Raw genomic sequence first — 27,848 nt, forward strand, 5'->3', positions numbered from 1 at the left:
CATGCTTTGCTAGTTTTCCGCAAACAAGCCACGTGTTCCAGCGTCATCGGAGTATCATTCTTCGCTGTTCTTACTTGTAAAGCAGCCGGTGATTCTTCGCCGTAATCGAAGAAGTTATCTCTTTATTAGTTTGCTCGAAAACTAGTCTTGTGCACCTCTACGAAAGTGAGGCAATCTATATATCGGCGACTCCTGGCGTCAACACTACTCTGCAGAGGCGACCCTCGCAGGGGCCAAGGCAGCAGCTGTAGCAACCGTCGCCTCCGCGATTCCCACGGTGAGTTCTCTTCACATCACCAAACTCAAAACTCTTTTTCCCCCTATAATCATAATAAGTGTTTGTTGTTTCAGCTGGCGAGCGTGAGGATGCTGCCATGGGCGAAGGCCAACATCAACCCCACCGGCTAGGCCCTCATCATCTCCATAGGTACTAACTCCCGCACACACTTCTCTGCACCTCCATCCTTTGCTTCTTCTTCAACTGAACAGTGAACAAGTACATGTTTTTCAACATATATAATCACTCACTGAACTGATCCGATACACGTTTTCCTCAACGACAATTGACTACTCATGCATGCAGTTGCCGGCATGGCGTACTTCATCGCGTCGGACAAGAAGATCCTGTCGCTGGCGAGGCAGCACTCGTTCGAGAACGCACCGGAGCACCTCAAGAACACCTCCTTCCAGGGCACTGGTCGTCCCCACCCGGCCTTCTTCAGGCCTTAAACCACCAAATGATGCAGATATCTGTTATGATGTGCCCTGCTACATCTGTACTTCCATTTACATATAGTAAGCGTCTATGTATGTTCGTTGCAATAAGCAGGCCCCTGCATTGCAGACCAGCAAGTAGCTGCGAGCCTATTAGCGTAGCTTCTGCGGAGTGGCGTAATCTGCTTTGAACATGCGTTCATGCTGTGTACGACTATATCGTCAGTGACATGATATGTATCGCAGTAATGAAATACTTGTACACCTTCTTTCCATCGCCTCATCGTTGCACAGTGGACTCTTTCATTTATGAACTCTATCTATGCAACACCAAACTGATTAAAATGGCTTAACTTTGAGCTGACATGAGTGAAAAAAAGAATCTCCTATCATCAGGAACCAGTGAAGACTATCATGCATATGTAGTGTGAGGTTTTGGAGTCGACAAGTTGAGCATAATCTTGCAGGTAAGTAGGTGCGCCCCGTTTGTATGGTTTCACACAGGATGGGCTTCAAAGTCCCAAGATATATACTCCTATCTTCTTATTACTAAAGCACTACTTCAGCATAAGCAGAGGCGGAGCCACCACTAGGGCGGAAGCCCTAGGTCCCCTTGGCCGAGAACCATATCCCCACCCCCTGGAGGCCGCCGGAGTTCGAGCTGAAGGGCCAAGACGGCGGAGGCGCGGCGCGCGGCGCTGGTTTTTTCGGCGAGGACAAAGCAGAGCGCCGGACGGCTGGGGTAGAGGGGTCGTGGGCCACGGTCGTATACTCGTATTGGCCCAGACTAGGCCCAACAACAGTTCGACGGCGCCCCACTCGGTCCCACTTAGGTAATCGCGGCCGCGTCCCACCTCCAGGCTCGCCGCCTCACGCTTGCCCGCTCGTCGCCTCCGCTCCGCCCTCCAGGTTTGCCGCTCGGCGCTCGCCATCGCCGCCTCGGCCCCCAGGCGCAGACGGTGGATCCAGTCGACGCGACCCCGCCTCAGCCCTCAGCCCCCAGCCGCTACCGCTCGGCGCCGCCGTGCTGGCCAGCAGCCAGCTCCCAGGCAGCCGCGGCCTGCCCCCGCCGGCAGCCGTTGGCGCTCGGCCGCCACCCGTCGGCCAAGTAGCCGACCCCATCCCACTGGCCAGGTAGCCAGCCCCATCTGCTGCTTTGGGAATTTGGTCATTCACTCATTTGGTGATTTCTGATTTGGGAATTTTAGGATTTTGCTGATGGATGGGGGAGTAGATGAAGCCGTTATGTGTGGGGGAGGAGATGAAGCTGGAGATGTGGTTCGTTCAAACCACGCCATTATCTAATTGACTTGTCTTAAAACTGACAGGTTTTGTACACATTTCTCTATTGAAACATCTATTATTGATAATTTAATTATTAAATGGTAACATCTTATTGATTGTTTTACATTTTTTTTGCCAAAAACATGCATGTTGTCTTTATTTTGTGGAATATGTTGTCGTTGGTAGCCAAAATTTTATAGTACTAAGTCTGCCCTAGGTCATTTCGCCGGCTGGATTCGCCACCGAGCATAAACATCAGTATAAGCTAAATTTCAGCGAAACGAACAGGGCAGCCGGCAGTTTGCTCTGTGCCTCTGACGGTTTTGATTGAACAATCCAGCGGTCGGTCTTTCATTCCAGCAACAATGCACGTACTCCGTATATATGCATGCCACGGACTTGCACACAAATATATATATATATAATATAATACATAGTATGATCGTGGAATTGCGGCGAACAGTAGCCGTACGCCCGCGCCGACACGCGTATAGAGGAATCTACAGTATCAGTGCCTGGAGGCGGCCGGGACTGGCCGATGCATGCTTGACACTGACTGACGAGCAGAAACTGAATTTATCACGCGAGAAAGGTTACAAGCAAGAGAGACGCAGTCCTACGTGCGTCTGCTCACAAGTCACAAAGTGGTTAAAAATACTATTGTCTCGTTGTGACGAGAGAAAAATATTATTTATTAACTAAAAAATACGACTTATAAATCAAACAAACAGGACGCTCATGTACACGTACCTGAATATTTTAGTTATATATATAGAGCGAGTTGATCTGATCCAATGGTCGGTGAATTGATCCAGCATTGGAAGACGAATGAACCTTTAAGAGCAACTCCAGTGAAGTCCCTAAACAGGCTCCTATTTTATTTTTAGGAGCTCAAGTAAAAAAAGACTACTCCAATGGGCCTCCTATTTGGACTCCCATTTTAAGAGACCTCCCAAAATTTAGTTGGAGGCCCCCAGGAACCGGGGGCTCCTATTCCCCACGCCCGACACCCCGACTGCCACACCGCCGCCGCCACCCCGCCGCCGCCGTCCGCGGGATCCGGCGAGGTCCGGTCCGGCGAGCCGCCTGGACTCCATCGCGGCCGCGGAGCTCGCGGATCCGCCCTCCTTCGCGTCCTCGCCTGCCTCCGCGTCGTCCCGCCTGTTCCCGCCGCCCCTCTTCTTCCTCCTCGTCCCGCCGGTTCCCGCCGGTCCGGCGACCTCGCCTGCGTCCGCGTCCTCGTCCTTGTTCCTCCTCTCCATCCCCGCCTCTCCTCTCCATCCCCGCCTCTCCATCCTCGTCCTTGTTCCTCCTCTCCATCCCCGCTTGCGTTCCCGGCCTCCATCCCCGCGCCCGCCCCTCTTCTTCCTCCTCTCCACGCCCACCACGCCGACGACCAGCAGCAGCGCAACCAGCAAGACGCCCACCACGCCGACGCCCACCACGCTGCCGGTTCCTCTCCCATGGACGGCAACGCGTCCCGTGGCTTCTCCGGAGGCGGGCTGCCTCCCCGTCCGACGGTGGCTCCCACGCGACGTCGCCCATTCGTCGCGCCGCATCCCCGTCCGACGCCGCATTCGTCCCAAGAACGTCCTTCTCCCGGCGGCGGCGGCAGCGGCTTACCTCCTCGGCTCCCCAACGAGCAGCCTCGACTCGGTCCTCACGCGTTGACCTTCACGGAGCCTCACGCCGCCACCTGGGACGCTGGCAGCACCACAACATCACCAGCACACGTCTATGAGGTTGCCGGCGACTTGAGCCCCAACCATTGGACGCCTGATGACTACTCGGTGAGTTGTGCTAATGTTAAGAGCTCATTGGTAAACATTTTAGATAAGCTATGTGCATGTGCTATGGCAATCACAATCATATGTTCTCTGATCTTTTTTGTATGTGCTATTACTTTCTATAAGATTGTGTTACTAACTGTAACATTATACAAGTACAATACAAAAGAAATCTAGTATAGACATTGCAGAAGATACTTGGCCTTTCTTGCTGGTCACTCACCTATTTTTGCTTGTTCCACATTGAGCTCAGTCATGTGCCTGTTCAGATCAGGCAGCCATTATTTTGCTTTTGTTTTGGTTCTGAGCTGTGTTATACTTGAGCTTCTGAAGGGCTGAGGCGTGCTCACTTGTCTGCAATTTGGGCCACGATGAGAACATATAGTACAATTGTAGCATGTTTGTTAACTGCCTGGTGTTTAGCTGTCTAGCCAGAATGCCATGTGATACTTTGCTGTCTAGCCAGAAAGTGCATTTGATCAGCAAATACTTGTCAGTTTGGTTGTCCGAGGCAACACTTTCCGTGAAATAGCCCTACTCATTGCTTCTCAGTAGAATGGCAGTGGTGTTATACTGTTCGAGAATCTATGGTACAATTCGTAGGAGCAAAGTATGTTGCTCCAATAGAGCTAAAATGGCAACTACAATAGGATAGGAGGGAGTCATGGTAGACAAGCTTTCTGTCATGTATACTAACAGAGGAAGTCATGGTAGACAAGCTTTCTGTCATGTATACTAACAGTTTGGTAGGATGAGATCAGATAGTTTTTCAATTAGATGCTATGTATTACATGGATATCTGAGATACCAAAATACTAAAAAGTACCAAAGCTAACAATGACCATAGGTACATTCATGTCTGGTATATTCCTCTGGGCAGTAGAACACTGGATGTTAGCACAAGTCCATATTTTCATGAAAATCTTAGTTATAGGCCTACTCTTTTTAAGTAAACTCGGATATATTCTTAAGTAGTTTGTCGCGGTGCAATTTCAAGCTGCAGAGAGAGTAGTCATTACTTCAAGAAACCATTTTAATCTAACATCAAGCTCCCTAAAGCATTTGCAATTGTACAGCATGAACCATCGATTCAAAAACTCACAGAGAGAGTCCTCAAGTCAGCCTTGGCTTGTCATGGCAGCCATGGGCAACGGTATTTTTCAGCCTCCCCGAAGCCAACGGGACTGAACTGACAATCTGGAGTCCTTCATTGATTTATGTTTTTTGCACTTGCATTACATTGCATGGGACTGAACTGACAATATGGAGTTTATGTTTTTTTGCAGGAACCAAGGGCTTCAAGTGCAGCAGGAAGAGGAAGAGGATATTTCACAACCATATTGACACAGGAAGCGGATGATGATTTGGAAGTGCTGAGGCAGCAGGATGCCACTCCAAGTACTGGCGGCAAAGGATCATCCAAGCGAGGCAGCAACTACACTAATCTTGAGGATATCCAACTTTGCAAATCTTGGATTCATATCAGCAATGACCCTATCATAGGGAATAACCAGCCAGGGAAAACTTATTGGGAGAGGATCGGAAATGATTTCCACAGCAACAGGGACTTTGAGTCCGATAGGACTCCCAATTCACTCGAGCATCGCTTTGGGATCATACTAAAGGAGTGCATGAAATTCCAAGGCTACTACGAGGAGGTCGAGCGTCGTCATCCAAGCGGCATTCCATACAAAGAGCATGTAATTGGTTCATCCCATACCTTGTCATTGCTATATATCTTGACATTGCTATATATCTAATCATGCACTTGATCTTTGATGCAGCTGCTTGAAGCCCAAGCAAGGTATGCCAGAAAAGCGAAGGGCAAAAATTGTCAATTCGAACATTGCTGGCTCACGTTGAGGCATACTCAGAAGTTCGAATCGACACTTGAAGGCAACAAGAGGCCAGCCAAGTCCAGAGAGCTCAACCTCCCAGTAGGAAGTGAACAAGACGATGAGTCAACCGCCCAAGGCCAAGAGAGCTCCTCAGTCCCTTCTGCCAAGAAAGCCCGACCTCCGGGTAGAAAGCAATCCAAAGAGAAGCTGAAAAAGAATGAAGGAGATGACGAGTACAAGGATATGATGCAAAACTTGATGGTAATGAAGACCGAGGAACATAAGATGAAGAAAGAAAGGTGGGAGAAGGATATGATGCTTGAGCAGCGCAGGATTGAGATGGAGGAGCAGCGGCTGCAGTGGGAGCAGGAACAGAAAATTATGTTTTGTGATGTGACCACCATGGACAATGATCAAAGGGCATATGTGTTGGCCAAGAGAGCGAAGATTGCGAAGGCGATGAGTGCTAGTGTAGGCGAGACTGCTAGTGGTGAGAGTGGAGTGTAGGTTTGGTGAGAGTGGAGTGCTAGTGGTCATTTCTTAAGTTTATGTGAACTTAAGTTTATGTGAACTTATGTCTGTATTATGTGAACTTATGTCTGTATTAGTGTAGGCGATGGATGCTAGCTGAATGTGAACAGTTATCTGGACTGCATGTGACTGCTGTTTTATTTTAACTGTACTGTAGTCCAGAAAACTGGAGTTTGGCATATCCTGAAATGTGAACAGCTATCTGACTGTTGTCTTCAGTTCTTGAACAAGATCAGTTCTAACTGCTGTCTTCAGTACACAATAGGTTCAGAGTTTTATTTGATTTCCTTGAACATAGCAATATATCAGTATGGTCAGATCTTTACCGTTAAAAATTATTTTCTTATAGTGTGTGAGTGTGATTGACTGCTGCATAGTATGTCTGCTGGTTTTCCTGCTTTTACTTGTATTACTTTTATCAATGTGACACCTAAAAGGGTCCTGTTTCAGCAACCTATAATTCTCTGTGTAAGGCACGTTCCCTCAAAATTTCTTGAATATACCCTTTCTCGCAGAACAAAATTGAGTTTTACAAGGTGGAATGCTGATTGGAAAAGTGCTACTTCCTTGTATGAGCAAGCTGGTCGGTGACTTTACCATCCTCCTTATTTTTCTTGATAGCAATTTTTTCACCGGGGAGCATATAAGTGAAATTCATTTCTTCTTTAAAGCAATTGCGTATAGGTTCAGAAAGGACAATGAGAAAGCAAAAGATGCATTTGAGAAGGCCTCAAAAGGATAGGAAATGATCTCCTCGTATCCTTCGGAAATTTCTCTGCAGTTTTGGTTTTTTAATTTTTCATATCATTATACAATTACCTAGTGTACCCTTAGCTAATGAAGTATCTGATTTCTATCACAGAGCTTCAGAATTATACCGTGAATGTGGAAGGCCACAACCTGCATCCGATGCTCTAGCAAAGGGTGCCAGGTAAATTTAAATGACACCTCCTACAATTGTGACATTATGGATGCTTATGTTCTAAACATAATATTATGAAACCAGTGCATTGGAGGAGAAATCTCCAGAAGAAGCTATTAAAATGTATGATGAGGCTTGTTCAGTTCTTGGCTATTAAACATAATCCTTTTTTTTCTAACTAATAACTGAAATGTGCTTACATAATTATTCAGAAACTCCATGTGTATTATTGATTTGAGAATTTTATAAATTGGCACATTATATTTGTATCTTGCAGCTTTGTCTGTGATCATTTCTTGAAAACAAAACTTGCTTCATGAATGTCTTGAACACAAAACTTGTCTCATTCCATTATGTTGCAAGCAACTTGATCAGCATGAGCTTTACTGTAGTAGCAAAACAGACATGTCAAAATTACCAGATGTTTCACTATAATACTGCATACATGATACTAGTCACAAACACACATCATCCTATACGGCATAAAAGAGGTCTTTTCTAATGGCACACTGTCATCTGCGTTATGGCATAAAAGATATACTGACAGCTATAAACACAAACTCATTCCCAGGTAATGCAAATGGCAGGATCAATATACAGAAATTAAATTGATATGCATTATGAAATAACAATCATTGGAGCAAGAGTAAATTCTAATTATTCAACAAAACCACATGGCTTGAGATGGTTAAAACGAATCCTCAGATTCTTCCATATAAGTAGCAAGCATGATACTAGTCACAAACACACATCATCCTAGACTACCCGCGTTATCAACATTACAAGACAGGGACAAGCTTGAAATCTATCACTAGCTTGAACTATGAATTGCCCACAAGTGCTCTACAAGATCATCACGAAGTCGCTCATGTGAAGACCTATCCTCAATCTCGTCGTGTATCTTTAGGAAGTCCTCTAGCACAAGCGGATTACGACGTTGGTAGTCCATAGGTTGCAACACAGGGACACCCTCCTGATGGTAGTTAAAATCATCTTCCTCATCTCGCTCACCCTCAATGATCATGTTGTGCAAGACTACACAAGCTTGCATTATGTACCATAGATCTTCCTTATGCCACATTCTTGCAGGACCCCGCACAATTGCAAAGCGAGCTTGGAGCACCCCAAACGCTCTTTCCACATCTTTCCTCGCTGCTTCTTGTGCCATTGTGAAGTGGATCTTCTTGTTGCCCTGTGGATGTTGAAAAGCTTTGACAAACGTTGCCCAGGCTGGGTATATCCCATCAGCAAGATAGTACCCCATTGTGTACTTGTTTCCATTGACCATGTATTCCACTTGTGGCGCCGTCCCAGAGGTCAGACTTTGGAAGAGTGGAGAGCGGCGCAAAACGTTGATATCATTTAGAGAACCTGGAAGGCCGAAGAATGCATGCCAGATCCATAGATCTTGTGATGCAACGGCCTCAAGGATCATGGTCGGCCCATCTTCTTTCCCTTCGTATGCTCCTCAAGAAGACCAGCAATGATGAAGAGGTCGTCATCATCAGATTCATCCTCTTCATCCCACCCTCGACGAGCTCTAGTTACAAACCTTGACATCTGCCATAGCAACAAAAAAAGGGAAAAAGTTAACAGAAAAGTTTGTATTGCTATTGCTTTCTTCTACCTATAAAAAGTGTAATATTTTGATTTCGACATCTCATCTTCCACCTTAGTGCAACAAGAACAAACATGGAGCAATCAGTTACAACTGCTGGTGTTGATCGCCAAGAAACTCTGCCTACTCAAACCACCTCTACCCTCCCAGAGAACATGGATTGGCAGAATGATTCTCCTACAACTGCTGCGTTGATGGTTGAACCAATGTTTGCTTCCCAATCTGAGCACATTGCAGAACCCAAGGCAATTGATGAAACTTCTGTTATGCAAGTGGAACTGGCAACTAGTACAGGGGATGAATGTGCAGCAGAGGGTGACATTGTTGTTTCATCTGAAACTGTTGTGGAATCGGAGCCTGTTCAAGAAACTGTTGTTCCTAGTCAAGGGGGTAGCATAGAAACTAATGAAGACTGCTGCTGCCTTGCAGGGACGGCTAAACACCGAGCTTGCTCCTAGTGGCGAAAATACAGAATCTAATGAAGCTGACACTGGGAAACAAGAGACACCCGTGTCTGCTGAGGCTATGGTAGAATCATCCAGCGAGCCTCCCAGCGATGAGGCAAAGGAAGCTACAACCACTGACCTGTCTGGGGATGATGAAAAAGCAAAGTCGGCAAGGGCTGCTGTTGTTGCGGAACTTTTTGGAGATGCAACAGAAGGTGGTTCGGATCAGCCATTGCCGTCTCCAAGAGAATAAGGGAAGGAAGGAGAGGCCGATGGAGGCTTGTAGAGTAAAATTATGCAGATATTGTATTAAGAGCTACTAGAATCTGTGTAAGTAAGAAATGATATTAGTGCTTAGTTGTAACTGTTGGAAGCTTTTACTCAGAATCAAAAGCAACGTGCTGAGATTACAGCAACAGTAGCCCACGGCAGTTTACAACTGTTTTGTGCTAATAATGTGCCAGCTGAGTTTTATTGAGAGACAATTGATCTGTCTCTTCTTGCATCAAAGTTAGCATTGCTCCATGTTATACTACCAGTCAAGGAGCTGTTTGCTTTCTTCAATCAGTTAATGGTCCTAAATTTTTTATCAAATAAAAAAACAAGAACAAATGGAGTTGGGTAGGGGCGCGAAGGCCGGGACAGGCCGGGACAGGGGCATCGATGCGCGAAGGCCGGGACAGGCATGGGAGGTCCAACACAGAGGAAAGGAAGGGCCTTGGGCAGGGGGTTGCTCACTAGGGCTCGTGAAGATGTCGTCCGGGTCGCGGTTCACGGCGAGCTGGGACGCGGCCGGGACGGCGCAGCGCGAGGGCGTCGCGCGGCGAGGTGGTTCCGGCGGTCGACGTCGAGGCGGCTTCGTGCGGTCCAGGGGCTTCGACTCGCCGTCGGTGGCGTGGATCAGGCGGGGCGCCGGAGCTGGCGGCGCGCGGGCGGGGCGCGTGTGCGGGGCGCCGGCGGCGCGTGTGCGGGGCGTTCTTGGGCTGGAATAGGGTGTTGGGCTGGAGTTGGAAGCAAATTTGGGTCCCTATTTTTTGCAGGCCAGCATGCAAATGAAAAAAATAGAGGCCCAATTTGCATGCTGGGCTGGAGTTGCTCTAATAGAGTATTTCCTTGTCTGGACAAATGTTAACTCCTCGTTGGACAGTACAGATCCGGCGTGACTAGCTGCTACTGCTAGTCCGGAGTCCGGACGATGGGAGTATTCTGACTGCCACGAAGAAGCAGCTACCATCCGTTTGGTTTGGCCCCCTACGATGCGGCGCCATATTTTTTTTGTGTAAGCCGTGCGCGCACGCGTGGATCACGCACGCTGGTCGGTGCTTCATTCCATCCCACTTTACCCCTTTTTTTTCCTGTGTAGCGCTCGTTTTATTATCACCATCTCAGACTGAATATAATGTGCATTCGGCTGATCTGTCGACTCTTTAATTTGTGAGGTAGGAACCGAAGAGATGCCAGGTCACTGCAACAAAAACGATTTGCAGTAATGTCTCTTTTTTTTCTACAAATAGTAGTCAAATGGGCCGTCCCTATAAATCCATTTGTAGGGGTTGCTGGTGTTATGAGCCGCCTCTACAAATTTGATAATTTTTTTTCTAAAAATTTCTAAAATCATGCTCTATCAATTTATTGTATTCTTACAGCTATTATTTTATTCATCTTTTTACGTGACTGTGTTTTATCTATTTGAATTTTGAATTTCAAAAAATGATAACTTCAAACATCATTTTAAAACATTAATGATTTTAGCTGAAAAAGTCATAAACTATAAAGTTGTATAACTCATCAAGATCTACAACTTTTATTTTTGTCATTTCTTCATATGACAAAGTGGTAGTAACATTATTCACAAAATGAACATATCCCTCTTATAATTTTATAAACTATAAGAGGGATATGTAAATTTTGTGAACAATGTTACTACCACTATGTCTAATGATCAAATGATCAAAATAAAAGTTGTAGATCTCGGAAAGTTATAGAACTTTGTAGTTGACAACTTTTTCATTCGAATTCATTTTGTCAAGGAAAACTACGTTTGAAATTCTAAAATTTGAAATTTGGATTTTTCAAACGATTTCGGATGGAGAAACAACCAAAATAAAAATTGTATATGTCGAAAAGTTATGAAACTTTGTAGTTGACAATTTTTTGATTTAAAATCTTCTTGTTAACGAAAATTACATTTGAATTTTCAACAATTTGAAATTTGATTTGTTTAAACGACCTCGGATGGATAAACAGGAAAAATGAAAGTTGTAGATCTCGAAAAATTATGAAACTTTGTAGTTGATAACTTTTTTATTTGAAATCATCTTGAGATGGAAAACTACGTTTGAATTTCTCAAATTTAAAATTCAAATTTTGTTAACGGCCTCGGATGGAGATACTACCAAAATAAAAGTTGTAGATCTCGAAAAGTTATGAAACTTTGTAGTTGACAACTTTTTTTATTTAAATTCATTTAGGGCCTCAAACAATCAATTTATGTTCGGTTTAGGATAATACGTGGGGAACCAAAATCCAATATAGACACATTTGAATATTGGGTGGAGTGGTTAGAGGAGGGAACGCGCGAGCCTGAGGTCACAGGTTCGAACCCCGGCAGCCGCGTAGCGCGATTTTACGCGAAAAAATGTGCGAATTTCTGGAAAATGATTTGTAGGGGCGGCTCAAATTTGTAGGGGCAGTTAGCCAGCCGCCCCTACAAATCCGTGGATTTGTAGCCACCCTTTGGTAGGGGAGGCGGGTAAAACCGCCCCTACAAACCATCTGGAGCCGCACCTACTAGTCGTTTCTGTAGTAGTGGGTGTCCATTAAATAATTAGCTGAAATAATCTCAACATAAAACGAAATGTTTCTGTAGTAGCGGATGTCCATTAAATAATTAGCTGAAATAATCTCAGCATAAAACGAAACGCACGCCCATTTCAGATGCTTATGCTGAAATTTGGTTGTTGTAGTGGGTGTCCATCAAATAATTAGCTGAAATAATCTCAGCATAAAACGAAACGCACGCCCATTTCAGATGCTTATGTTGAAATTTGGCTTATGTTGATGCATATGCTGAAATGTTGTGAGAAAAAAATAATGTTGGTTCGCTGAAAAGTACTGCTGAAGTAGTGCAACAGAACAGGTCTAATAAGTTATCCCTAATTCATTCCCTACCTCACTGGAGAGCTCGTATGCAGACAACAGCTAGCCATATACAAGTGTGGTAGTGTGGCGCAGTGCCATGATTGACTAAGGGTGTGTTTGGTTGAGCTGTGGCTGTGAAAAAAAGCTGCTGTGGGCTGTGAGCTGTGGATAAGCTGCTGTGTGATGTGAGCTATAGAAAAGCTGAAAGCTATTTAGTTAAACAAGTATAAAATATACCTTCTATCTTTATCTCTCTTGAAACAACTATGGAAGAGTTTTTTATTCCACCAATTTCGAAAAACAGAAAGCCAAAAATCAAAAGCAGGATCAAACCAGTTTTTAAAAATGTAATATGGAAAAGCAGCTGCTTCTGAAAAAGCAGCCTCAAAAGCAGCCCCTTTAGTTGGGCTTTTGGCTTTTTGGACCAAAAACTAAAACCAAAAGCCCAACCAAACGGACCCTAAGTGTGTTTGGATGCAATGTGTAACTAGTTCAAGCAGCAATCCTCAGATGCCCTACTAGGAACAGCGTTTAGGATCGCTATGGTTTTTTTATTGGTAGGTCCTGACCGAAATACCAAAATTTGGTCCAAATTTTTGTGATATTTCTATAATGCTTTGTACAATAAGCCGAGTTTTGAGTATTTCCAATCTTTATAAGTACTTATCATGATTTGTGAAGCCATGAAGCACTCTAAAAATAAAAGATGCCCAAGAGCTATCGAGTTGAAAAAAAAGGCGATGCAAACTACTAGGGTTTAGACTTCAATATATCACTTTTTTCAAAAGGTTCTGGTCGAAAGGCACTAAAATTCCTAAATACTATTGACAAAAATTTCGGTGATATTTTCAACACTATCAAGACCGAGCCTGCACCTCCGGGAGAGCCTATCGCACCCACCCCAGCAGGAGTTGACGGTATGCAATTACATCGTCGATAATATATAGTACTAGACGCGAATACTAAACAGGACCAAGATTAAAGGTGAATGAGCAGTAAGTAAAAATTAATGAGAAGTGAAACGAATGTGCACGAAGTGAAAATAGCTGACAGTGCAGAACAGTGTTTTGTACAGTTGCCAAAGCGCGGAGGAGACAGGAATTTATTCTTGGTCGAGCGATTGGCTCCGTTTGCAGGCCGAAATACTGTTTTTATTAATTTGTCGTGAGAGAAAAATGTTGTTCCGACTAAAAAATAAGTTAAAAAATATGGATTATAAGAGAAGCAAAGAGGGCCACTGTATTATATGTAAGTGCTTGCGTACTCTCACCTTAAACCCAGCAACTATTAGTGCTGTGTACACGCAAGCAGTGACAGCATGTTGACATGTTGACCGTTGAAATGTGTCCGAGCTCCATGCACCGTGTCGATGATCTTGCAGTGTTGCATGGTTCCTTGTGTTTCACTTTTGATGATTAGAATATAATATGTAGATGCTGAACCTAGCGCTAGCATCCATGACCCAACAAGAAGATCTTTCCCTCCGTTTCCCAACTCTCAAGCTAAAAGCCTAAAACCACGTGCCAGACACTATGCTTCGTTTGGGCGCCGAGAAAAACGAATCTGCAAACAAACTAGCCACGGTAGTGTAGCGCAACGAAGGAAGATTGCCTAGTAGGCGCGGCTAGCTAGGCTTAGAGCGAGTCCGTATAGTCAGCAATTAAGTGATCTATAAGGGCAACCATTGCTTAAAAAAATATCGTTACATATAAAATAGAGGATTCACGTTAAATCTTTCTCTTCACTTTATCCTCTTTCCTTCCTCTTCTTTCACCGTGCGCCTGCACCTGACCTCGCCCGACCTCAACAGGCCGCTCGCCCCTACTGCCTCCCCCTCCCGCCTAGTGACGGCATCCCCGCTGTGTCCAGCAGGGTCCCTCCTTAGCATCCATCATATGTGCCTCCGACTCGTTATCTTCTTCATCTGCAGTAGAGTTCCCCCACCGCCTTCGCCGCTGCTTATGACCGCCACCATGCTAAACCGATGGAGGTTGTCGGGCTATCTCCGTCACATTCTTACCCTTTCCACGCCCAACCGCCTTCCCCCACTACCCGACCGGCAATGCTAGTGCCACCTCACCATGCTGCCCCCACACCCGCCACCATTTTTTTCGAGCTAGCCTTCTCCCCTAGCAATCTTTCTAAGCCTGCCAAATTTAGGTAAGCCTCTGAACGCCGAACCCTAACCTTGTCGGAGTTAGGAATGAATACCACGTGGCATTCTTGAATTGGGCAAAGAAAATTGAGTGAGAGAGGCCTCAAAGCATTCGAGTGATGTTTACCTTTACTCCAAATCAAAGTCAAGGGTTGACAACCTTCGCTTCTTTGTTTTTCAGGATGACAAGTTTTCCAAAATATGAGGCCTATATGTTAGTTTCGTCTCTTTCTTGTATTGGTATGTGGGCTCCACATGTCACTATTATATTCTCGCACAATCACCATGGCACGCAGACGGATCAACTTAGCACATTTATTAGGGACCTGGGTGTCTATTTTAAAAGTTTGGGAACCTTGATGGCACCTTGAGACCAGTTCAAGGATCGGTGATGCAATTTAGGGGCTCTTTTAGGGCGCAACTTATTATATTGAAAATTTTGCCCCTAGGCGTTGCTATTTTTCCAGTACTACATAGTTGAATAGCCATGGACGTCTCCAACGAATAAAGCTTCCTTTCTTCATTGTTGCTTTTCCTTTTTCTCTTACTATTCCTTCCTCTCTCTTCCTGGTGACCAAGGCAGTCCTCTAAGAAAGTGCCACCATCTAGTAGCCTCCCTGGTTTTTCTCGTTCTCGTTGCTTACTCCATCATCTATTAGGCAAAATGGTGGGCAGAGGAGGCCCGTGCCCGCCGCATCCATCTCCAACCCGCCACGCCACTAGTGGGATACCACTGGATCTGGATAGGAAAGCGTGGTCCGGCCAGGGGCCTGGAATGGAATCACACAACACGTCGACACGAACACGTCCCCGTCTAGGCTCTCGTCGCCTTCGCCGGCCACTCTCTAGTCTGCAGTCGGCATGCCTTTTTGCCCCCCGAAACCGAAACCACGTCCGGCCCGCCGGTTCCATGCATCCCCCTAGCTCCTCGCCCACCGGCCACCGCCGACCGTTTGCCGTCCCGGCAGCCGATCGATGCGCCGATAGCTGCGGCCTACTATAAATTCACGGCCTCCCCTGCCGCTTCCAGCAACCAGACGTGCTCTGCTCGCTCTCTCTCTCTCTCTGAGCCAGTGCTGCGCATCGCACTCCACTAGCTTGATCACGAGCCTCACGAACAGGATCAAAATACACCATGTCGACGACGACGTCCCTCGACCAGAAGCTTGCCCTCGCCAAGCGCTGCTCCCGAGGTACATGCAAACACTGATCCGATCATCTAGCTAGTACACTGCACGCTCGTCCTTACAGCTTGTCTTCCGATGATGGATGTCTGCTTAGTGCTTACTAAGCTAAAACGCTTCATACTACTACTGCGTGATGTTTGAGTACATACATGTGTGATGCATGCAGAGGCGACCCTGGCAGGGTTCAAGGCAGCAGCTGTCGCAACTGTCGCCTCTGCAGTTCCCACCGTGAGTGTCGTTCAGGTTCCATCTATTTGAGCATATGCATATCGCCATACCATTATAAAGTTGTACGTATCTATCTGACAATTTCGAGATCCGTAACCTCTGTTGTTCAGCTGGCGAGTGTAAGGATGCTGCCCTGGGCGAAGGCCAACATCAACCCCACCGGCCAGGCTCTCATCATCTCCACAGGTACATATTCTTGTTATCTAGTAGGGTAGTACATCCATCTTTTGATTCTTCCTCCGCCTGAACAAGACTCACTTCCCTCTGAAAAACTTGGAATGTTACATGATAACCTAGTGGTAATAGTACTCATACAACATAGAACATGCCTTGCTCAACGTCAACAAATGAACCTTGCAGTTGCTGGCATGGCCTACTTCATCGCCGCCGACAAGAAGATCCTCTCGTTGGCGAGGCGGCACTCATTCGAGAACGCACCAGAGCACCTCAAGAACACCTCTTTCCAGGGCACCGGCCGTCCCCACCCGGCCTTCTTCAGGCCTTGATGATGATAAACAAACAAGACATGCAAGATTTGTTCTACTGCTGTATGTGTGATCGAGCTACTTCATGCAATAAGCAGGCCCCTGCAACTGCAATGCAGACCAGCAGGGGGCTTGCTGCGAGCTTATTAGCATAGCTTAGCTTCTGCCGAGTGGTGCCGTCTGCTGTGAACATGCATGCATTATATTCATGCTGTGTGCTAGCTAGTATTGTCTGTAACATCTATCGCAGTAATGAAATACTAATAGCCCTTATTGTCATGGTGTACTTTGTGCACGCCTCATAAGACTCGTATAAAACTGTTCACTCGAATAAAATGAAAGCAGTTGAAAAAAAGGTTTTCCTACTACAGGGAGACGAGTACGAATGAAAATCCCTAATGCTACAGCTGATCGAGTAAACTAAATATGGCATGAACTGACTCACAGTGAAAATTTTTCTGTCATGGGGATTAATCGAGGAACCGGTGAAGATATAATATCGCGCATGTCATCATAGGAATTTGCAAGTTTTTTTTTTACTTGCCGGCAGGTGCAGTCTCCCAGTCATACTACCACCCACCACTCCCTAAAGGTAGCGTTGCTGGTTCCACTGACGCAGGATGGGCTTCAAGAAGTCTGCAAAGGTGAAATTTTCGTATTTTGATCTCTTTTGAAAACAATTTCTAGAAAAATACCAACGCCAAAACAATTTCTGAAAATAGACCATTTTTAGGCGTCTTAGCACATGACGCCGAGATATGAGGCTCGGCGTCGTGTCACGCCACGCCGAGGTTCTGCCACGTCACGGACGACCGGGGTCGTCGTCGCCACGTTGGCGCGTGGGTCCGAGACGTCGGCGTCGTGTCAGCCGACGCCAAGTACCCAACATCGGCGCGGTCGGACAGAGCGCCGAGCTCTGGCCCCATCCGGAGCGCGGCCCAGGCGGCCCAACAGAGGACGGTGGCCCAGAAGCTCGGCGTTGGGTCACTTAACGCCGAGACTCCAGACCTCGGCGTGATCCGACTCAACGCCAAGGTCTGGACCCTTTAGGCCGCGCCGAGGCCCCTTCTTCTTCTTCCCTCCCCTCCTCCATTCCCCCACGGCTCCCAAATCCCCCACGGCCCCCACGAAACTCTAACCTCCAAAATCGACCCCCGGTGCCCGGATCTCGTCTCCCGAAGCTTCCTCGAGGTAATGGTCCCTGCCCTCCTCCATTCTATCCGCGTAGATGTGCTTACATTGTCCCTAATCATTTGGAATCATGGTTGTTTGGTGATTTGGTATATTTGTGTTTGCATTTGCAAAATGTATGGCTTAGGATGATTGAGTGCATTGTTGTTTAACTGTTATATGTGATGAACATGTTAGGTTAGTTTGGTTTCTAGTTATTTTGGTCATTAGGGTTATTTGTTTATTGTAGGTGTCATTAGGGTTAGTTATTTGTTGGTCATTAGGGTTACTATGTATTTTATTAATTTGTTGGTCATTACATTTCAATTTGTTATGACCAAGGCGTTTTCTTCGTAACGTTAGGATGCCAAGACGTGGTAAAGCTCGTATTCCAAGGTAATCCCAATGTTTATTCATTATCTGTGCAACAAATAGAAAACCCTAGGTTTAGGTTTGGTTCTCCGTTAATATGACTAAATTCTTTCAATTGTAGCTATGGTCGCCAGAGGGCAAATCCCTACGACCTAAAGCCTCTCCCTGAAGGTGTTCCTCGACCAATGTGCTTTTGTGGTGATCCTTGCAAGGTAGACATCTCTGAAGATGAGGAAACATATAGGCAGAGGTACTGGATGTGTCCCAATTATGCATGGGAACCTACAAAGCAACAACGCCGTGCATCGTTTGTGAGGAATTTTTATTTTGTTAATTAATTTTCTTGTGATATTAAGTATTGCTTATTTATTTGTTTTGTAACAATTTGTTTTTCTTGCAGACCGTTCCACCACTGTGTGACTTTGAGCAGTGGATTGACACTGAGATCAAGGAGTCGGACAAGCAGCGTCTAGAAGGCCTGAAGGAGTGGGATGCGGAGGTTAAGGAGAGGTTTGAGCAGAGACGCAGACTGGAGGCTATAGAAAAGGAGCATAAGGAAGAGGAGGAAAGGAGGCGTGTTGCTGCGTACCGGGCGGAGAGGGAGAAGAAGATTGAGCGTGTGCGCCGAGCGAAGGCAGCGATGGAGGAGAATCCCGATGCCGAGAGGAAGGGAAAGTGGCCTCGTTGCACTCAGTAGGTATTTGGTTCATTCACGAGCGATGTCGTGTAGCCCTGGACTTTTTTTACTATGTTGTAATGCACTCTGCTTTTATTTCAGATGAACTTATTCCCTGGAATTTTTTTATTATGTTGTAATGCACTATGATTTTATTTCAGATGGTCTTATGCCATGTACTTCGTTAACTATCCGAAGACTGTAGTGGTACTGTTTGTATAACTGAAAAGACTACTTGTGTTGTTGCAGTCACTGAAAGGGCTACAAGTACTGTTGCAGTCACTGAAAGGGGTACTAGTCTATTTGAAAACTCACTGAAAAGCCTAGATTCATTTACTGTTGTATCTGTAGACGCAATGAATTAATATCAGAGTGATGTACTGCATTAAGATGTAGTGACAAAACACAGGTGTAGCCTTTTCAGATGAAATGACCAGTCATGGTTGTAGGCTTTTCAGATGAAGCATCTAGCCTTTTCAAATTCAATAAATGAGTAGGCACACATGTTTTTTGTCACGTAGCATTCATGGTGAACCTGCCTTCATATCTATATATAGTGCTCCATGTCTTGCTCCACATCCACACAACTTGTTTTCTGGTTTAGTTTTAGCAAATGTCGAGCGGAGGTTCCTCGAGTGGAAAGGGTTTAGGTGGAGGGAGAGGAAAGGGGGTGAGGAAGGGACCTCCGATTATGTGGGAGGGTTCTCTGGGTCCTGATTCTTTTGAAGAAGCAATAGAGGAATTTCCTTTGGAGAGGAAGAGTGACTTCACCCGTGAGAGACCTCTTAGATCATACGATAAGCGCATTGAAGATTGGCCAAAATGCCGCCACGGTTTGGATTGCGTTGTGCAGATGTACAACGACTGTGACGGTGGAGGCCGTCGTTTCTTCAGATGCCCGCGAGGATTTGTATTGCCTTTGAACTCTCTCCTTTTTAAGATTTGCATGTAGTTTCTAGTAGTACTTATTGGTAGATGGGTTTTCAGGATTCAAGCTGTCCAGATAACTGTGGCTTCACTAGATGGGTCGACCCTCCTCCTATCTATCCCCATCAATAGTACATCACATATCTACAGGGACGCATCTTTGACCTAGAGTATGGCCCTGGAAGTGGTAACAAGGACAAGTCGGACGACGACAACAGCAATGATGCAGAGGAGGCACTATGCAATAATCCGTACTGTGAGTGCACGAACCATAAGAAGGACGGACCTCCTTCTCCACCGCCACCGCCACCGCCACCACCACCGCCTCCGTCAACTGGATCATACTATGGGGAAGGCGCAACTCAGTTCAATATGTGGGAGCATTATTAGGACCAACATTTGTTAGTCAATCCGAATGTGGAATGCTTGTATGAGTTGTTCTTTTCAATCTCGTAAGGCATGCTAGGTTTAGTTTGCAACATGCCATTGTTAGTTTTTATTTGAGTGTGTTCCCTTTGTAATGTCTGTATCACTTGTTTCTTTCAATCCCCTAAGACATGCTAGGTTTAGTTTGCGACATGCCATTGTTACTTTTGATGTGAGTGTAATCGTTGTGCCTCCGCTATTTCATAAATTGCAGTTTACCTACCTCTAAGTTTCATGTACTATGGTTGATTCCCAAACTGAATAAAAAGATTTGAGTCTCCCTAAAAATAGGGGATTGAAATCGAACCAACAATCGGTTTTTCCTGCAGGAACAAATATACAAACATAAATATAACTTGTCTACTCTTATTAGTATAACTCGTGTTAGTCGAAGAGGAATCGTTGAGAAAGATTTTTCATTTGAATCATGCAAATAGGATCGCAACATATACCAAATGGTTTGGGTCGGCGTTTACGTGTTGAGCTGAGGCTCCCCTAGGGTTTGGGGTGTGTGAGGTGGGCTGAGGCTCGGCGTTGAGTCGGCCCACGCCGACCCTAGGATTTGGCGGCCGTGTGTGAGGTGGGCTGAGGCTCGGCGTTGAGTCGGCCCACGCCGACCCTAGGGTTTGGCGGCCGTGTGTGAGGTGGGCTGAGGCTCGGCGTTGAGTCGGCCCACGCCGACCCTAGGGCACGCCGACCCTAGGGTTTGGCGGCCGTGTGGTGGGCTGAGGCTCGGCGTTGAGTCGTCCCACGCCGACCCTAGGGTTTGGCTCGGCTTTCTGCGAGTTGGGCTGAGGCTCGGCGTCGAGGCGGCCCACGCCAACCCTAGGGTTTGGAAACGGCCGTGGCCCGGTTTGGGCCGAACCTCGGTGCTTAGTCATAACACACCGAGCTTGGGCACCTCGGCGCTTCGATGCAAGGGTTTCCAGGAAGCACCAGGGGTCGGCGTGAAATGACTAAACGCCGAGCTTGGGCACCTCGGCGCTTCGGTGAATTGCTTTCCAGTACGTACCAGGGGTCGGCGTCAAATGACTAAACGCCGAGCCCCTGTGTTCACCAATATATCATCTCTTCTTTGCGTGCTTCGTCCCCTTTGCGTCCCCTTCGCTAGCTCCCCGACTCTCCTAACATGTCACCGTGGATCTTCTTTGCGTGCTTCGTCCCCTTTGCGTCCCCTTCGCTAGCTCCCCGACTCTCCTAACATGTCACCGTGGATCCAACAGAGGTTGATCGTAACGTGAAGGATGGGGATGATGACACCCCTTCTTCCTTGTGAGTTGCGACGGAGGCCCTTAATAGCTGGAAACATGAAACATGGCGACCTTCCACACATTCACATAACACATGACCACACCGACAGACACATTCATTCAACATCCGTACATACAAAAGGTCCAACACATTAAGCATCCAACATAGTCCAACACATTCAACATCCAACATAGTCCATACATATGTTTCATCAATCAACAAACATAGTCCAAAACATAGTACAAGGTCCAATGCATACATAGTCCATGCACAAAATAAAGCATATGAAGTCTTTGGATCTTTTATCGCTCCTTCTACCTTAACGTGGACGGCGAGCGTAACGCTTTCCCCTCCCAAACGGATAGGTACCTGGAGTGTACCTATCCACTGGTCTGAGCGTCCTATGTGGACGTCCAGAACCGGAGGGGCCTTGAGTTCCTTGGGGTGCATCTCCAAGCTGGGACATGCCAATCTCATCATACTCATGATCATACTCTCCCTGTCCTTCATCAACTTCATCATCATAATGACCATGTCCTTGACCACCCTCTGCAGTAGTTGCTGCACCATGTGAAGAAGAAGTCATGCCACCATGTGCACCATGTGAAGATGAAGTCCCTCCAACATGTGCAGTAGAAGGTCCAGCACCAAGCTGTTGTGGGACTGCCACATCCGGGGAACGTCTACATCCAAGGCGTGCAGCTACCTTTCGTAGGCGATGCATGGCACGCTGCATTTTGAAAGCACTATTAGTAAGTGGGGTTGGTCGCAAAACTATATAAAGATGTAACATCAACTGAATGAGAGAAGACTACCTGAATGTGTTGTCGTAACATGGAGGCCTCATCAGGATCGCCCACAGGAATCATCAATGCCCTTCCTTGGTCGGCCACTGTCCTCATTATCTCCATGCTCTATGCAACAAAAACAATAATTTATGTCTCTATCACAGTAAAGACCTCAGAGATTGAAATAGTTGTATCACTTACAGCTCTGGCTAACGCAGGGGCGATCTCAACTTGCCTGCCTTCTCGGGTAGCTTGGTCATATGGGTTGTTGCCCTCATCCTCGCTTGCAATGTCAGCAATGTCTTGCTCCGTCCAAGCGGGCCTCAATTGAAGCCTTGTTCGTTGACCAAACCAAACAAGGTAATCATGGAATGCCTTGTCACGATGGATGGCGTGGATGCCCATGTTGTTCTACTCCATCAACATCCACTCATCAATGTAGCGATGGTGCTCCAGCTGCCAGTTGGTGATCTTCTTATTTTTTTGTCTGTTGAACCTGCAAATTTTACACCAAATCGGCAATATGAAGGCCTACTCAATGATTCTTTCATGTGAAACGAACAAAATATTGTATGTTACGTACTTGTGGAGCTGCCAACCGGTGGAGAAATCATCGGGCGGAGAAGGCTGCAGCCTACCAAACTGCCGTGCTACACGGTGAGGGAGATGGTACTCAACTGCATAGAAATAAATAAGGGGGGTCCTCATCGTCCAGACGTCCTCGTCTGCCATGCACAAGGCGCTCAAGTTGAGATCCGTTACTTGCCTCCGCCGATATGGGCTCCATTGAACCTGTACACAACGTCGTCATCAACTAGTCGACGCTCAATTTGTGCACATATCCTCGATTAGGGCAAAAGGGTGGGAAACTTACATGCTGTGGCAAAAGGGTGTCCAGCTCGTTGGTGAAGCTGATGTACGCGTGGCGTGACACATGGTATGTTCCATGGGCTCACTCGTAGAGGTGTGCCACGGTAGGGGCGACAACTGCGTCTCCTTGAGGAAACCAAGGTTGTGGGGGATGAAGCTGATGCGGTCTCCCAACTGGAAGCCTCTCCCACATCCAAATCTGCAAAAAAGAGTGGAAACATGAATGTTAATCACTTTTGTTAAGAAAATACATTGAATTGTAGTGGTAACTTGTACAACTTTGCTTTATTACCTGCAACAGTGTGATGCAGCCTGACATTGTAGCGTGCGAGCCTCCAGGACGGCGGCAAGCCTCGCAAAGCTGACGGTACAGGAAGGCAAGTATAGCCGAGCCCCAACTCCTATTGCCGGCATCCTCCCAGTTCAAAAGGCACGGAATGTACATCCAGGACGCCGTGTCTCCAGTGCCGTCAGGGAAGAGAACCGTACCTAACATGTGGAGGACATAGGCCCGACAGTAGTATGTCATGGTCTTGGCGTCTACGTTGGGTGGGCACTCCCGAAACTGCTGACGAAGCCACCTCAGGAACACCCCACTGCTGCGCCGTTTCTTGCCAGCCTCAACTGCCGCTAGGGGCCGTCCCAAGAAGTGCTCAACCTGCTGCTGCCATCCTTCAGACTCCATGTCTCCTGTCACTGGGAATCCTCGGATTTTGACTCCAAGGATCATGGCAACGTCCTCGAGAGTGACCGTCATCTCCCCGCATGGTAGGTGAAAGCTGTGTGTCTCCGGACGCCACCGATCTATCAACGCCGTCAGCGCCGCTGGGTTGAAAGGTGGCGTGCCTCGACGACAAACACGAGCAACGGTAGCAAGGTTCGCCACCTTCAGGAGGGGCGTGTACCTCTCGTCGTAGACCATGGTCGTAGAGGCCTCATGTGTCATTGGCCTCAGCACATTCAAAACCTGCAAAAAAAACAAGCATGAAAAAGTATTAGTGCATGTCACTTTATAAAGAGCATGGACTATAGAGCAAAACATGAACAATGCAGTGTTTTCATACGAATTATTGAATATACCTCTCCGTTCTCGATCCTCCGAGCCCGGTGGTGCTCATCGAACCTTGGATCAAGAAGGGGGAACCGATCCATCCTGCAACATAAGCAATGACAAACCATTAGTGTAAGTTAAAGCATGTGTATGTGGTACGAAGTAACATAAAAATAAAAAAAACAAAAGTAAACCAATGTACCATTACACAAAGCAATTCTAGTAGCTAGCTTGATGGATACCTGTTGTCTAAGTAGTTCAGGACATTTTCTCTTATTGTGGCCCGGCTTATGGCAACCAGAGCAACGGCTCTTTTGGGTGTCCTCTACAAAATGTCTCCCAACCTTACTCGTGGTTGATCTACCTTTCGTGGCTCGGTCCATGTCCATCCTGAACCGCTTCCGCCGCCTAGGTCCTCTACTCTTCCAGAGTAAACCAAGATCAGCCACATACTTGGGGCCATCATAAGTAGGCCATTGACTCTCGTCAAGATATGGCTCGAACTGAGGATTCCAGGTGCTCATTAGGTTCCTCAAAGAGAACTCCGCGGCCATACAGGGAGGGACCTCAGGGTCAACACGTCTAAGGCGACAGGCTGTAATCATGTGGGAGCAAGGCCTATGGTATATGATCGGTTTTCCACACGTACACTTGTTCTCATTGATCACTACTTTATGTTTTTGAGCACCACGGTCTTCACCACCAATGTTAGTTCCGCCACCCTCTAGAATCTCATATCCATGGTTGATCGGATCGAAACATGAACCCTTCTGTCGTTTAGACTTTTTCTTTGAGAAAGCTAGTTCCTGAGATGCTAAAAGTGGCCAAGCTTTGCCTGCTGTCCATAGAGACCTCGCATGCTTCTTCCTCGAAACGAACCAAGAATTCAACTTGTAGAAGGTGAATGAGGCAATAGCAGTCACAGGCAGACCACGACAACCTCTTAGAAGGCTGTTGAACATCTCTGCCATGTTACTAGTCATGAAGCCCCATCTCCAACCACCCGTGTCATATGCAAGTGACCACTTATCCTTCGACGCCATCAACTCGCTCAAGAATTGCCTACCATCAACATTTGTGGCTAACTTCAGGGCATCTAACTTGTCTTTGAATAATTGAACCTCTTGCTGCCTGCAAACCTCCTCAAATAATTTGAAGTTGTCCTTTGTGTGATCACGCCTTATAAGATTCTGAGCAAGGTGTCTGGTGCACCACCGGTGATGTATTTGGCCGTAACCAGGAATCTCTTGTTCTACGGCATTCAGAATGCCAGCATGCCTATCGGATATCACACAAACATCACGTCCCAGACCAATTACCACTTGTCTTACTAGCCTGAGAAACCAACACCAACTATCCGTGTCCTCCTTCCGAACAATCGCAAAGGCTAATGGCACAAGCTGGTCCTCTGCATCTGTCCCAATACAAATAAGCATTGTGCCTTCAAATTTCCCTGTAAGAAAGGCCCCGTCAATTGAGACGACGGGCCTGCAATGCTTGAATGCTTCGATGCTCTGCCCGAACGCCCAAAACGCCCTTCCAAATACCTGGCTACCATTCCTTGTTTCACCCTCCTTAGGTAAATACTCGAAGTGCATCCCAGGATTTATGGCCCTCATTGCGTTCAACATTACAGGGAGGCGCTCATAAGCTTCTTCCCAATTTCCAAATATTATTTCCAGTGCACGCTGCTTTGCCCTCCATGCTTTCCCATACTTGACATAGTAATTATACCGTTGGAAGATGATCTCAACCAATGCAGACACCGTAATGGTTGGCATATGCTTCACCACGGGGCATAATTGCCTTGCAATGAATCTAGAATTGAGCTGCAGATGGTTCTCTTCTGCCTCAGCAGTGGCACAAACATGTGGTTGCTTCACTGAGGTAATCTTCCATTTGCCTGCCTTCGTCTTCCTAGCACATACTCTCCAACCACACTGTTGTTCTTCACAAGCAACAGTGTACCTCTTCTCCTTGAATGAATTGATGACCCTAAAAGGTCGGTTGTGTACAATGGAGTACTCTTGCAACCATGATTTCAACTCATCCATGGTAGCAAACAATATGCCCTTCCGTATGATGAGGCAACCGCTAACATCAGGCACAGTTGTATCACTTTGCCCACCATCAGCTACTGCCCTATGACCATGGCTAAGGTCCTCGAAATCACCAACTAGTGGATCTCTCCAAGGCAAGACCCTAGACAATATCTCTATTTCCCTTAAATTCAGACGACCAACAGGGCGATCGTCATCAGAGTCTTCGGCTATCTCCTCTACGAAGGACTCATCATCTCCAGCTATCTCCATGTCAAAACGGTTCGTAGCCCTAGCATCACCAAAGTCTTCTTCACTACTAAGATCATCTTCGTCGCTAAGCTCATCCTCAATAGAAAAGTCTCCGCTAGCATCGTCCAAACCTTCTTCTGCATCAACAATTACATAATCATCATCATCTTCATCACTATCATGATTGCCCTCACCATCGGCAACCGGATTCTCTTCCTCATCTCCACCGTAGCCTAGTTGTGTGACAAGTATTTCTTCTTTAGGCAAAGGACCATAACCTATGTGAGCGGGGGAAGATGGCCATGCTTCGAAGTTATCATTTCCTAAGCCGGACTCCTTACTTACTACTAAATCCAAAGATCGCACTTCTGAGGCCAATACAACTGCCTTGTAATCATTCCATTCAGACTCGTTTGTAATTTTGAGCAACCGCTTGATCCGAGGACCCTTCGACGACCCAACATCTATGACACCTTCAAACTGAACATGCACGTCTCCTTCATTCCAGCCTAACTTAACCTTCACTCGCTCCACTAACTGGGTCAAAGATGGTGTTTCAGAAAAAATCAACAACTCCTCACACATGTCCAGAAATTCCAAACTATCATCTCTTGTCCTAACAATACGGCCTCCATGATGCAACCTCACTAATTTATCCATCTACATCCATCACACAACAAGTAGTGTAACATATGAATATATTTCAATCCAATAAGTAGAAACTAAAATATATCATTTCATCGTTTTTCAACCCCAACAACATAATCATTTCTAGTCATAACAAATTGAAATGTAATGACCAACAAATTAATAAAATACATAGTAACCCTAATGACCAACAAATAACTAACCCTAATGACACCTACAATAAACAAATAACCCTAATGACCAAAATAACTAGAAACCAAACTAACCTAACATGTTCATCACATATAACAGTTAAACAACAATGCACTCAATCATCCTAAGCCATACATTTTGCAAATGCAAACACAAATATACCAAATCACCAAACAACCTTGATTCCAAATGATTAGGGACAATGTAAGCACATCTACGCGGATAGAATGGAGGAGGGGAGGGACCATTACCTCGAGGAACCTTCGGGAGCCGAGATCGTGGCACCGGGGGTCGATTTTGGGGGTTAGGGTTTGGTGGCGGCGCGGGGGAGAAGAGGAAGAGAGGGAGGCCGGCGGTTTCAGAATGAAGGGAGGAAGAAGAAGGGGCCTCGGCGCGGCCTAAAGGGTCCAGACCTCGGCGTTGAGTCGGATCACGCCGAGGTCTGGAGGCTCGGCGTTAAGTGACCCAACGCCGAGCTTCTGGGCCACCGTCCTCTGTTGGGCCGCCTGGGCCGCGCTCCGGATGGGGCCAGAGCTCGGCGCTCAGTCCGACCGCGCCGATATTGGGTACTTGGCGTCGGCTGACACGACGCCGACGTCTCGGACCCACGCGCCAACGTGGCGACGACGACCCCGGTCGTCCGTGACGTGGCAGAACCTCAGCGTGGCGTGACACGACGCCGAGCCTCATATCTCGGCGTCATGTGCTAAGACGCCTAAAAATGGTCTATTTTCAGAAATTGTTTTGGCGTTGGTATTTTTCTAGAAATTGTTTTCAAAAGAGATCAAAATACGAAAATTTCACTCTGCAAAGCAAGATGCATATGCAAAAAGGCGGCGGTTTGCTCCGT

General features: G+C 46.6%; 3 protein-coding genes, 2 long non-coding RNA genes and 1 pseudogene across 6 annotated transcripts; 3 read left to right on the forward strand and 3 right to left on the reverse strand.

Annotated features, from left to right (window-relative positions):
• Positions 1-729, forward strand: part of LOC136523414 (early nodulin-93-like) — a 41,642-nt pseudogene extending 40,913 nt beyond the window's left edge.
• A 3,720-nt stretch (positions 730-4,449) lies between these two features.
• On the forward strand, positions 4,450-6,130 carry LOC136523415 (glutathione S-transferase T3-like). Its single transcript, XM_066517103.1, has 3 exons — positions 4,450-4,515; positions 5,072-5,485; positions 5,570-6,130. The coding sequence occupies exons 1-3, from the start codon at positions 4,450-4,452 to the stop codon at positions 6,128-6,130; spliced, it is 1,041 nt and encodes a 346-aa protein (XP_066373200.1).
• A 1,757-nt stretch (positions 6,131-7,887) lies between these two features.
• LOC136523416 (protein ALP1-like) lies at positions 7,888-8,511 on the reverse strand. Its single transcript, XM_066517104.1, has one exon. It carries the CDS (start codon positions 8,509-8,511, stop codon positions 7,888-7,890), a length of 624 nt encoding a protein of 207 aa, XP_066373201.1.
• A 6,976-nt stretch (positions 8,512-15,487) lies between these two features.
• LOC136522290 (early nodulin-93-like) lies at positions 15,488-16,609 on the forward strand. The gene is made up of 4 exons (XM_066516118.1): positions 15,488-15,629; positions 15,790-15,851; positions 15,962-16,037; positions 16,212-16,609. The coding sequence occupies exons 1-4, from the start codon at positions 15,572-15,574 to the stop codon at positions 16,355-16,357; spliced, it is 342 nt and encodes a 113-aa protein (XP_066372215.1). The 5' UTR covers positions 15,488-15,571; the 3' UTR covers positions 16,358-16,609.
• Positions 16,610-21,323: 4,714 nt separating this feature from the next.
• LOC136522291 (uncharacterized) lies at positions 21,324-22,229 on the reverse strand. The gene is made up of 3 exons (XR_010775845.1): positions 22,148-22,229; positions 21,974-22,072; positions 21,324-21,888 (listed from the first exon to the last, which is right to left on the reverse strand). It is a non-coding gene; the product is annotated as an uncharacterized lncRNA (long non-coding RNA).
• Positions 22,230-23,424: 1,195 nt separating this feature from the next.
• LOC136522293 (uncharacterized) lies at positions 23,425-27,326 on the reverse strand. Of its 2 annotated transcripts, none has more exons than XR_010775847.1 (3): positions 27,250-27,326; positions 23,897-23,969; positions 23,425-23,783 (listed from the first exon to the last, which is right to left on the reverse strand). It is a non-coding gene; the product is annotated as an uncharacterized lncRNA (long non-coding RNA). The 2 variants fall into 2 exon arrangements; XR_010775848.1 differs by lacking the exon at positions 27,250-27,326 and adding an exon at positions 24,110-24,347.
• Positions 27,327-27,848: the final 522 nt, after the last annotated feature.

Source organism: Miscanthus floridulus, chromosome 18 (assembly GCF_019320115.1).
Source record: "Miscanthus floridulus cultivar M001 chromosome 18, ASM1932011v1, whole genome shotgun sequence".
NCBI classification, from domain to species: Eukaryota; Viridiplantae; Streptophyta; class Magnoliopsida; order Poales; family Poaceae; genus Miscanthus; species Miscanthus floridulus.